The following is a 13,145-nucleotide window of genomic DNA, read 5'->3' as shown; positions in this document are numbered from 1 at the left end:
TGAGAATATAGAATTAAACCTTTTAAAAACAGACTTTAAAACTTTGCAGATTATTTTATCAATTCTTAAACTAGAAAAACCAATGTATAAAATTTAAGGAAATGCATTAGATTTGATGCATCTCATTGGAAGCAGTTTTCATTCCGATTGCATAGTCTGAGCTTTCCATGGTTACCAGTTATCTCAACAGGTGTTTATTGTACGGTTTATAGCTCACTGCTTTCTCCCAGTTCTACGCACTGTCAACGGCTGCACACACAGGCGTGCTTTGGAGAGGGCGGTAAGAATAGCGGCAACATCCAAAATTCGATGAGTGTGCCTCAATTCGACGTTGCATGCTGATTGAATGCACGCTCTTGGTAATTAAAATACTTGCAGTGAGCGCAGGCACCAGCAGCACTGCTGACCTGCCCAATATGGTGGCCGTTACTTTTTCCACAAAACTGTCCGGCGTTAAAGCATTTAATTTCTACACCGTAATGTTCAAAAATAAATTTTTTAATGAGTTTATCACTTTTAACAGACATGCCTCTGAGTTTGCCCAAAGGAAATAGTTTCAAAGTTTGGTTAAAATTTTGTCAAGTAGTTTTAGAATTTGGGGGTGACAAGTTATTCTTCATAGACCAACAGTGTCCCATCATAAATTTCTCCACTATTGGTGAATTTCAAGGCTTCAAAACTAATGCAATGATGTTTACTATCTTATCAACTGTTGATGTATTACAGATCATTAAGGTTTTTAAAGAACAGTACCAGGGATTCTGTTACCTCCACCAATTTCTTCTTCTTGGTAATATTGTTCTTTTGTAGTTTCTCTGGTTGAGGAGTAGCTCTGCTGACAGGTGGTCTGCAATTAAATTAATAGAAAACTTAACTGCATAACTAAAGATCATAAATATACAGTGTGTTGACTAATAAATGGAGATCAAGATTTTGAAAACCGTTAGATAAAAACTGATAATGTTCTAATCCATATCGTCATAAGACCCATTTAACACAAGGCTGATTACCCATTCGACACGGCCAATGATGCTAGAGGCAATCAGGAGCCGTAAGATCGGAAGGAAATCCATATAATTGGATCTCTGCCACTTGTTAAGGCTGACCCAAAATGCTCTCTCACAAAATGTGCAGAAGCGCTACTTAAATGTTTAAATGCATTTAAAGTGTAGTAGTATAGTGTGATTTTTCATCTGCTTACAATGGGAATATTCTGTATATTCGATTTTCCCACCTACATTGGTCCTAAAGGAAGCTCCCATGTGCAGTGGAGCTGTTAAAGAAGCAAAGGTCTATTGGCCACATTTTTCATTTTCAGTTTTACAGTACTGTTTTTGTTAATTGTTGGTAGTTTTATGAAAACATTTTTCATCTTTTTTAAAGAAAAAGTTTAACAGTTTTTTTTATCATGTCAGATAAGATGGGTTGCATACCCCCCATCCATTTGACCCCTTTCACTGTTGAAACCATACCTTTAGATTCAATTTCTCCATATCAGTCTCCTAATCTCCACCTCCATAAATTCCAAATGTCTAAAAGTTTGCTACTCTCATCCTGTCCTGTTCCAAGTCCCAGTCACATGGAGGAGGCCTGCAGTTTCACCTTCCTTATCTCCCTTCATGCTCTTAAATGCCAAAATATCCAGGATGGCCTTATCTGGGAGAATCTAGGGTTTTTAATTTCCGAGCCCTCTCCAGTTTGGGTCTGTTCTCTTGTATCATGTATCACCTTATTATGCAAACAGAGTAGAACTATTTTTCATGTAAATTGAAGCAGCACATGCACGGATCAGACATATACCTAAACTGCAGTTCATCCTGGGTGTAAATAATTAACAATGCATCATGCAGCTAAGTCGTGTTACATGATTTGATATGTGAACACCTTTGTGAATGTATCAATACTTCTAACTGTAAATTGCAGCTTGAATGTGTGTCCCACTGGAGTAAGGGTATAAGAACATAAGAAATAGGAGCAGGAGTAGGCCATACGGCCCCTCGAGCCTGCTCCGCCATTCAATATGATCATGGCTGATCCGATCATGGACTCAGGTCCACTTCCCTGCCCGCTCTCCATAACCCCTTATTCCCTTATCATTTAAGAAACTGTCTATTTCTGTCTTAAATTTATTCAATATCTCAGCTTCCACAGCTCTGTGAGGCAGCGAATTCCACAGATTTAGAACCCTCTGAGAAAATACATTTCTCCTCATTTCAGTTTTAAATGGGTGGCCCTTTATTCTAAAATTATGCCCTCTAGTTCTAGTCTCCCCTATCAGTGGAAACATCCTCTCTGCATCCACCTTGTCAAGCCCCCTCATAATCTTATACGTTTCGATAAGATCACCTTTCATTCTTCTAAATTCCAATGAGTAGAGGTCCAACCTACTCAACCTTTCCTCATAAGTCAACCCCCTCATCTCCGGAATCAATCTAGTGAACCTTCTCTGAACTGCCTCCAAAGCATGTATAACCTTTCGTAAATATGGAAACCAAAACTGCACGCAGTATTCCAGGGGTGGCCTCACCAATACCCTATATAAGTGTAGCAAGACTTCCCTGCTTTTATACTCCATCCCCTTTGTAATGCATGAGAAGCAACGAAAGAACCATCAGGTTACATGATAGGAAGGATGTACTGGAGTGCAACAGCATCTCCACTTCAACAGCCATCAAACAGAGCACTGCGCCACTTTATCACTTACCCACAGATCTCCTTTCATGCCTACACATTTGTTTTTGCCTTCACTAGATTTAACCAAGCCACTTATTTTCCTCCCTTCGGCATTTGCAAAGATTGCAAAATGCATTAAAATATTTACATCCTTTGAGAATCGAGAAAGAGACCCTTACTTTTTAGATGAAAAAAACGCAATGGCTCTTATTACAGTAGAGCGGAAAATGCAGGAAAATAAATGTCAAAATTCTAAATTTTCTGGACAAGCATGCCTCCTCCAGAAAATAAATGTTGTATCTTTAGTATTTGTATACACTTTAGTATTTGTTTTATTCCCCTCCAATGTGTGTGAAGGAATATTGGATGCACCGACAGCTCAAGTTACAAGCCAATATCCCACTACAACTTCAGTGTAATTAATTGTACTGATGTATCATTGGCACATATTTAGGGTCATTTGGGTTGTCAACTTTTTTGGAGCTGTGCCAACTTTTTTGAAGTTGTCGTTATCTTTTGCTAGTTTTCTAGATTTACATTTCAATATTATTAACTCAACAACATGAAATGTAAAATGAAAGACAGAAGCACAATGAAAAACATTGGAATAGGATCTGTATTTTCATAAGTGGGATAATTGCCTGATGCTGCATTTGGGGAGTGGCCCTCAGCTTATAGCACACGAACTCAAGCCGGTAGACTCGAGCGCAAATGGCACGCAACTCTAAATTTTATGGCAGAAGTAGTTTTGATAATGGACGAAACCCACCAAAATAATTTAAATTAATGATAATTGGAGTAAAATTCCATTGCACCCCATTTGGGGGCGGTAATATCCATGAGGCAGGACCTTTTGCGTCAGGCGTGGAAGTCCCGCCCTGCTCTCGAAATTGGGGTTATTGCCCCCGAGAGGAAGTGAGCGCAAAAGAACGCAGAAGCAGAGGGAACGGGCAGCCACGCAGCGCTGCTGTGTAGGAGGGGCACTCACTAAAGGGGAGAGCCCAAGCTGCCAACTCTGCGGGGACCTACCTGGACCACCGGGGAGCGGGGTGCCATGCCATCAGACCGGCACTCAAGCGGAGTGTCGGACTGCCAGATCGCGGCATCAAATCCGCGTTCAAAGCACTGACGGGGTGCTCATGAAAATTACATTTAATTTAAAGATGGCCGACACCTTCCCTTCAAGCAGAACCCCGCCAACCTCCTGCCGTCCCGGTCACGTCCCCTGAAGCTGTCGCTGTCATCGCCCAGGCCAATTTTTGTTCCAGGACGAAAACTGGGCTCTGCCCACGGTTGATGACATTATCATCGCCGACGCAGCAGAGCGACATGCTGCTGCTAAACTCTCGCGGAATTTAGTAGGAGTTGTTAGCGGTGCTGTGCCAGGACGAAAAGTCGTTTGTGCCAAGTTTGCACCACCGGGGGAGTTAATGGGAGGTGCAAACGACCCCAATTTTTTCCACAATGAGTCCACAACAGATAGTCTGTAGTCTTTGTCAGCAGATCATCATCATAGGCAGTCCCTCGAAATCGATGAAGACTTGCTTCCACTCTAAAAGTGAGTTTTTATGTGACTGAACAGTCCAATACGGTAATTACAGTCTCTGTCACAGGTGGGATAGTCGTTGAAGGAAAGGGTGGGTGGGGAATCTGGTTTGCCACACGCTCCTTCCGCTGCCTGCATGCTCTCAGCGACGGGACTTGAGGTGCTCAGTGCCCTCCCGGAGGCTCTTCCTCCACTTAGGGAGGTCTTTGGCCAGGGACTCCCAGGTATCGGTGGGGATGTTGCATTTTATCAAGGAGGCTTTGAGGGTGTCCTTCAACCATTTCCTCTGCTGAGGGGGATCAAGGGGTATGGCGAGAAAGCAGGAATGGGGTACTGAAGTTGCATGTTCAGCCATGAACTCATTGAATGGCAGTGCAGGCTCGAAGGGCCGAATGGCCTACTCCTGCACCTATTTTCTATGTTTTCTATGTTTCTATGACCTGGGGCTCGCTTGCCATGTCGGAGTTCCAAGTAGAGCACTTGCTTTGGGAGTCTTGTGTCAGGCATGCGAACAATGTGGCCCACCCAAGGGAGCTGGTCGAGTGTGGTCAGTGCTTCGATGTTGGGGATGTTGGTCTCATCAAGAATACTGACGTTGGTGCGTCTGCCCTCCCAGGGGATTTGCAAGATCTTGCGGAGACACCGTTGGTATTTCTCCAGCGATTTGAGGTGTCTACTATATATGGTCCACGTCTCTGAGCCATACAGGAGGGCAGCTATCACTTCAGCCCTGCAGACCATGAGCTTGGTGCCAGATTTGAGGGCCTGATCTTCGAAAACTCTTTTCCTCAGGCGGCCAAAGACTGCGTTGGCGCACTGGAGGCGATGATGAACTTCGTCGTCGATGTCTGCTCTTGCTGACAATAGGTTCCCAAGGTACTGAAAGTGGTCCACGTTGTCTAGGGCCACGCCATGGATCTAGATGACTGGGGGGCAGTGCTGTGTGGCGGGGTCAGGTTGGTGGAGGACCTTTGTCTTACGGATGTTTAGTCTAAGGCCTATGCTTTCGTACACCTCAGTGAAGATGTTGACTATGACTTGGAGTTCAGTCTCTGAATGTGCGCAGACGCAAGCGTCGTCCGCGTACTGTAGCTCGATGACAGAGGATGGGACGGTCTTGGATCTGCCCTGCAGACGATGAAGGTTGAACAGGTTCCCACTGGTTCTGTAATTTAGTTCCACTCCAGCGGGGAGCTTGTTGAGTGTGAGGTGGAGCATTGCAGCAGAGCTCATCTGCTGAGCCCCCATATAAAACATGAACTGGTAGGCCTACATGCTGTTTGCCATAAAGCCCTACTACTTAAAAGCTGTTTTTGACTTGCCACGAGTTGCCCTCTGCAATTGCAAGTACACTGCTCATCATGCACATTTCATTGAGCCTGCCAATGGCTATCCTGGGTTTGAAGGAGGTAGAGAATGAGTAAAATGAGGTAAACTTAGTAAATGAGTTTGGAAGGCAGGGAAAAAAAAGGCTAGAAAATAGATAACAAAGTGGTTTAGCAGTGCTTAATGGTATATACTATATATATGCGAGGAGTCTAGTGAATAATGATCAGCTCAGGGCACAGATAGACACGTCGAAGTATGATATCAGCTATTACTGAAACATGAAAGAAGGGCAGGAATGGCAGTTCAACATTCCTAGTTACAGGGTTTTCAGAAAAGACAGAGAGGAGTATAAAAAAAGGTCGCAATATTGGTTAAAGTAACAATTGTATCTGTGAGGATAAGTTAGAAGGATCATCAAATGGGGCCATATGGGTTGAACTGAAGAATGAAAGAGGGGCAATCACACTGCTTGGAGTAACTATAGACACCCCAAAAAAATCAGAAGGAGATAGAAGAGCAAATATGTAGACAAATTTCAGAGAAGTGCAAAAATAATAGGGCAGTAGGATTCCTTTCAAACCCAATATGCAAAAAGCCCAATAAGGGAGGATTCGCTATTGGATCTAGTAATGGGGAATGAACCAGAGCAGATAAGAGCAGTAAAAGTTGGGGAACATCTAGGCAATAGTGACCATAATATAATACGCTTTAAGATAATAATTGAGAAGGACATAAGTATGACAACACCAGACTGGAGAAAAGCTGATTTTGGGGGACTGAGAATAGAACTTAGGAAAATAAAATGGGCAACAATATTGGCAAACATAAGAACATAAGAAATAGGAGCAGGAGAAGGCCAAACGGCCCCTCAAGCCTGCTCCGCTATTTAATACGATCATGGCTGATCCAATCATGGACTCAGGTCCATTTCTCTGCCCGCTCTCCATAACCCCTTATTCCCTTATCGTTTAAGAAAGTGTCTATTTCTATCTTAAATTTATTCAATATCGAAGCTTCCACAGCTCTCTGAGGCAGTGAATTCCACAGATGCATAACCCACTGAGAGAAGAAATTTCTCCTCATCTCAGTTTTAAATGAGCGGCCCACAATTCTAAGATTATGTCCTCGAGTTCTAGTCTCCCCTATCAGTGGAAACATTCTCTCTGCATCCACCTTGTCAAGCCCCCTCATAATCTTATATATTTTGATAATATCGCCTCTCATTCTTCTGAATTCCAATGAGTAGAGGCCCAACCTATTCAACCTTTCCTCATATGTCAATCCCCTCATCTCCAGAATCAACCTTGTGAACCTTCTCTGAACTGCCTCCAAAGCAAGTATATCCTTCCGTAAATATGGAAACCAAAATTGCATGCAGTATTCCAGATGTGGCCTCCCTGCTTTTATACTCCATCCCCTTTGCAATTAAGGCCAAGATTCCATTGGCCTTCTTGATCACTTGCTGTACCTGCATGTTAACTGTTATGTATGTAAACCTGTAAATACCATGCCTAGAAACATAGAAAATAGGTGCAGGAGTAGGCCATTCAGCCCTTCGAGCCCGCACCGCCATTCAATAAGATCATGGTTGATCATTCCCTCAGTACCCCTTTCCTGTTTTCTCTCCGTACCCCTTGATCTCTTTAGCCGTAAGGGCCAGATCTAACTCACTCTTGAATATATCCAAAAAACTGGCATCAACAACTCTCTGCGGCAGGGAATTCCACAGGTTAACAACTCTCTGAGTGAAGAAGTTTCTCCTCATCTCAGTCCTAAATGGCCTACCCCTTATCCTAAGACTATGTCCCCTGGTTCTGGACTTCCCCAACATCGGGAACATTCTTCCCACATCTAACCTGTCCAGTCCCGTCAGAATCTTATACGTTTCTATGAGATCCCCTCTCATCCTTCTAAACTCCAGTGAATAAAGGCACAGTTGATCCAGTCTCTCCTCATATGTCAGTCCAGCCATCCCTGGAATCAGTCTGGTGAATCTTCGCTGCACTCCCTCAACAGCAAGAATGTCCTTGCTCAGATTGGGAGACCAAAACTCAACACAATATTCCAGGTGAGGCCTCACTAAGGCTCTGTACAACTGCAGTAAGACCTCCCTGCTCCTATATTCTAATCCCCTAGCTATGGTATAACATACCATTTGCCTTCTTCACCGCCTACAGTACCTGCATGCCAACTTTCAATGACTGATGAACCATGACACTCAGGTCTCATTGCACCTCCCCTTTTCCTAATCTGCCACCATTCAGATAATATTCTGCCTTCGTGTTTTTGCCCCCAAAATTGATAACCTCACATTTATCCACATTATACTGCATCTGCCATGCATTTACCCACTCACCTAACCTGTCCATGTCACCCTGCAGCCTCTTAGCGTCCTCCTCACAGCTCACACCGCCACCCAGTTTAGTGTCATCTGCAAACTTGGAGATATTACACTCAATTCCTTCATCTAAATCGTTAATGTATATTGTGAAGAGCTGGGGTCCCAGCACTGAGCCCTGCGGCACTCCACTAGTCGCTGCCTGCCATTCTGAAAAAGACCCGTTTATTCTGACTCTCTGCTTCCTGTCTGCCAACCAGTTCTCTATCCACGTCAGTATATTACCCCCAATACCATGTGCTTTGATTTTGCACACCAATCTCTTGTGTGGGACCTTGTCAAAAGCGTTTTGAAAGTCCAAATACACCACATCCACTGGTTCTCCTTTGTCCATTCTGCTAGTTACATCCTCAAAAAATTTCCAGAAGATTCGTCAAGCATGATTTCCCTTTCATAAATCCATGCTGACTTGGACCGATCCGTCACTGCTTTCCAAATGCGCTGCTATTTCATCCTTAATGATTGATTCCAACATTTTCCCCACTACTGATGTCAGGCTAACCGGTCTATAATGACCCGTTTTCTCTCTCCCTCCTTTTTTTAAAAAGTGGTGTTACATTAGCTACCCTCCAGTCCATAGGAACTGATCCAGAGTCGATAGATTGTTGGAAAATGATCACCAATGCATCCACTATTTCTAGGGCCATTTCCTTAAATACTCTGGGATGCAGACTATCAGGCCTCGGGGATTTATTGGCCTTCAATTCCATCAATTTCCCTAACACAATTTCCCGCCTAATAAGGATATCCTTCAGTTCCTCCTTCTCACGAGACCCACTATCCCCCAGTACATTCGGAAGGTTATTTGTGTCTTCCTTCGTGAAGACAGAACCGAAATATTTGTTCAATTGGTCTGCCATTTCTTTGTTCCCCATTATAAATTCACCTGAGTCCGACTGCAAGGGACCTACGTTTGTCTTCACTAATCTCTTTCTCTTCACATATTTATAGAAGCTTTTGCAGTCAGTTTTTATGTTCCCTGTAAGCTTCCTCTCGTACTCTATTTTCCCCCTTGTCCTCCTCTGTTGAATTCTAAATTTCTCCCAGTCTTCAAGTTTGTTGCTTTTTTTAGCCAATTTATATGCCTCTTCCTTGGTTTTAACACTATCCTTAATTTCCCTTGTTAGCCACAGTTGAGCCACCTTCCCCATTTTATTTTTACTCCAGACAGGGATGTACAACTGTTGAAGTTCATCCATGTGATCTTTAAATGTTTGCCGTTGGTTATCCACCGTCAACCCTTTAAGTGTCCTTTGCCAGTCTATTCTCGCCAATTCACGCCTCATATCGTCAAGTTACCTTTCCTTAAGTTCAGGATCCAAGTTTCCGAATTAACTGTGTCACTCTCCATCTTAATAAAGAATTCTACCATATTATGGTCACTCGTCCCCAAAGGGCCTTGCACAACAAGATTGCTAATTAGTCCCTTCTCATTACACATCACCCAGTCTAGGATGGCCAGCTCTCTAGTTGGTTCCTCGACATATTGGTCTAGAAAACCATCCCTAATACACTCCAGGAAATCCTCCTCCACCGCATTGCTACCAGTTTGGTTAGCCCAATCAATATGTAGATTAAAGTCGCTCATGATAACTGCTGTACCTTTATTGCACACATCCCTTATTTCTTGTTTGATGCTGTCCCCAACCTCACTACTACTGTTTGGTGGTCTGTACACAACTCCCATTAGCGTTTTCTGCCCTTTGGTATCTCGCAGCTCCACCCATACCGATTCCACATCATCCATGTTAATGTCCCTCCATACTATTGCATTAATTTCCTCTTTAACCAGCAATGCCACCCCGCCTCCTTTTCCTCTCTGTCTATCCTTCCTAAATGCTGAATACCCCTGGATGTTGAGTTCTCAGCCTTGGTCCCCCTGGAGCCATGTCTCCATGATGCCAATTACATCATCTCCATTAACTGCTATCTGCGCAGTTAATTCGTCCACCTTATTCCGAATACTTCTCGCATTGAGGCACAGAGCCTTCAGGCTTGTCTTTTTAACACACTTTGCCCCTTTAGAATTTTGCTGTAATGTGGCCCTTTTTGTTTTTTGCCTTGGGTTTCTCTGCCCTCCACTTTTACTATTCTCCTTTCCATTTTTTGCTTCTGCCTCCATTTTATTTCCCTGTGTCTCCCTGCATAGGTTCCCATCCCCCTGCCATGTTAGTTTAACTACACCAGAGGGCTTAACCCCTGGAGTCCCAATCCCTTGGGAGTACCTGTATATAAGGAAGCCTCACAGGCTGGAAAGGCACTCTGAGATCTGTAATAAAGGACTACGGTTACATCTTACTTTCAGCTTGCAGTATCTAGTCTGACTCTTTATTCAAGACTTAACAACTGGCGACAAGGTACAAATGATGAACCCCACTGCAACAATGCAGAGAACCGTGGGCATCCTGGAGAAATTTTCAGAGGGAGATGATTGGGAAACCTTCGTGGAGCAACTCAACCAAAACATCGTGGCCAATGAGCTGGAAGGAAAAGCGAACGCTGCCAAATGAAGGGCGATCCTCCTCACCGTTTGCGGGGCACCAACGTATGGCCTCATGAAAAATCTGCTCGCTCCAGCAAAACCCAGAGACAAGTCGTACGATGAGTTGTGCACACTGGTCCGGGAGCACCTAAACCTGAAGGAAAGTGTTCTGATGGCGAGGTATCGGTTCTACACGTACAAGAGGTCTGAAGGCCAGGAAATGGCGAGCTATGTCGCCGAGCTAAGGCGCCTTGCAGGATATTGCGAATTTGAAGGACACTTGGAGCACATGCTCAGGGACTTCTTTGTACTTGGCATTAGCCATGAAGTAATGCTTTACAAACTTTTGACTGTAGAGACCCCAACCATGAGTAAAGCCATAGCGATAACCCAGGTGTTTATCTCCACCAGTGACAATACCAAACAAATTTCTCAGCACACAAATGTTGCTGCAAGTACTGTGAACAAAGTAACGTTGTCTTCGAATCAAAATGTACAGGGCAGGACTTACACGCTTGCAGCTGCACGTCCGCAGATGACTCAGAGTCCACCATCAAGGGTGGTGAATACAAGGCCATTAACACCTTGTTGGCGCTGCGGGGGTGATCATTGTTTCCATTCATGCCGCTTCAAAAGATATGTTTGCAAGAGCTGTGGAACAATGGGACACCTCCAACGTATGTGCAGGCGAGCTGCAAACCCTGCTAATCCTGCAAACCACCATGTTGCAGAGGAGGACAGATCCACGGTGGATCATGACGAACCAGAGCCTCAGACCGAGGAGGCAGAGTTATATAGGGTGCACACATTTACCACAAAGTGAAAACCGATAATGCTGAAGGTTGAATTAAATGGACTCCCAGTGTCCATGGAGCTGGACACGGGCGCAAGCCAGTCCATAATAAGCAAAAAGACTTTCGATAAATTGTGGTGCAGCAATACTCAAGGCCAGTCCTGATTCCCATTCGTACTAAACTGAGAGCGTACACAAAGGAACTGATTCCCGTAATCAGCAGTGCTGCCACAAAGGTCTCCTACGATGGAGCGGTGCACGAGTTACCACTCTGGGTGGTACCGGGCGATGGCCCCCACGCTGTTCGGCAGGAGCTGGCTGGGAAAGATATGCTGGAACTGGGACGACGTCCAAGCGCTTTCGTCCGTCGACGACATCTCATGTGCCCAGGTCCTAAACAAGTTCCCCTCGCTGTTCGAACCAGGCATCAGGAAGTTCCAAGGAGCAAAAGTGCAGATCCATTTGATTCCAGAGGCGCGACCTATCCATCACAAGACGAGAGCGGTACCTTACATGATGAGAGAGGGTAGAGATCGAACTGGACAGGCTGCAACGAGAAGGCATCATTTCGTCGATCGAATTCAATGAGTGGGCCAGTCCGATTGTTCCAGTCCTCCAGTCATCAGAATCTGTGATGATTATAAAGTAACTATCAATTGTTTCTCACTGCAGGATCAATACCCACTACCACAGGCAGACGACCTATTTGCGACACTGGCGGGAGGGAAAACATTCACGAAGCTGGACTTGACCTCGGCCTACACAACGCAGGAGTTGGAGGAATCATCGAAAGGCATCAACACGCACAAAGGTCTCTTCATTTACAACAGATGCCCGTTTGGGATTCGATCGGCCATGGCGATATTCCAGAGGAACATGGAAAGCTTGCTCAAGTCGGTCCCGTGCACCATGGTCTTCCAGGACGACATCTTGTTACAGGTCGGGACACTGTTGAACACCTGCAGAACCTGGAGGAGGTTCTTCGTCAGCTTAATCATGTGGGGCACAGGCTAAAACGCTCGAAGTGCATTTTCCTGGCATCTGAAGTGGAGTTCGTGGGGAGAAGAATCATGGCGGACGGCATCAGGCCCACCGATTCGAAGACGGAGGCAATCAAGAATGCACCGAGATCACAGAACGTGACAGAGCTGCGGTCGTTTCTAGGACTCCTGAACTATTTTGGTAACTTCTTACCGGGTCTTAGCACATTGTTAGAACCCCTGCACGCTTTACTGCATAAAGGAGATGAATGGGTATGGGGTAAAAGCCAAGAAAATGCCTTTGAGAAAGCTATGTTATGTTCAAACAAATTGCTTGTGTTGTACGATCCATGTAAACGTTTAGAACTAGCATGTGATGCGTCGTCGTACGGGGTCGGGTGTGTATTGCAACAAGCTAATGAATTTGGGAAATTGCAACCGGTTGCTTATGCATCCAGAAATCTGTCTAAGGCCGAGAGGGCCTCCAGTATGATTGAAAAAGAAGCGTTAGCGTGTGTTTACGAGGTAAAGAAAATGCATCAATATCTGTTCAGACTCAAATTTGAATTGGAAACCGACCATAAGCCTTTTCTGAAAGCAAGGGGATAAATACGAATGCATCGGTCCACATCTAGAAATGGGCACTCACGTTGTCCGCATACAACTACGCCATCCGCCACAGGCCAGGCACAGAAAACTGTGCCAATGCTCTCAGTAGGCTGCCATTGCCCACCACAGGGGTGAAGATGGAACAGTCCACAGATTTAGTCATGGTAATGGAAACATTCGAGTGAGCAATCACCTGTCACCGCCCGACAGATTAGAACCTGGACGAGCCAGGACCCCTTACTGTCCATAGTAAAAATCTGTGTCCCATAGAGATGCAGGAGGAAATAAAGCCGTACCAGTGGCACAAAGATGAAATGTCTATACAGGTAGGCTGC

General features: G+C 44.7%; 1 protein-coding gene across 7 annotated transcripts in view; it reads right to left on the bottom strand.

The window, feature by feature from the left end:
• Positions 1 to 13,145, bottom strand: part of LOC139273131 (echinoderm microtubule-associated protein-like 6) — an 816,712-nt gene that overhangs the window by 204,441 nt on the left and 599,126 nt on the right. For 6 of the 7 annotated variants that reach the window (XM_070889552.1, XM_070889555.1, XM_070889559.1 and 3 more), the window contains one exon: positions 754 to 847. In XM_070889552.1, the coding sequence (XP_070745653.1) occupies positions 754 to 847 (94 nt within the window). The remainder of the gene's footprint in view (positions 1 to 753; positions 848 to 13,145) is intronic. The other variant, XM_070889554.1, reaches the window with a different exon arrangement.

The sequence above is a fragment of the Pristiophorus japonicus genome, chromosome 9 (genome assembly GCF_044704955.1).
Source record: "Pristiophorus japonicus isolate sPriJap1 chromosome 9, sPriJap1.hap1, whole genome shotgun sequence".
In the NCBI taxonomy this organism is placed as follows: Eukaryota; Metazoa; Chordata; class Chondrichthyes; family Pristiophoridae; genus Pristiophorus; species Pristiophorus japonicus.
This window is presented reverse-complemented; position numbering and strand designations above follow the sequence as displayed.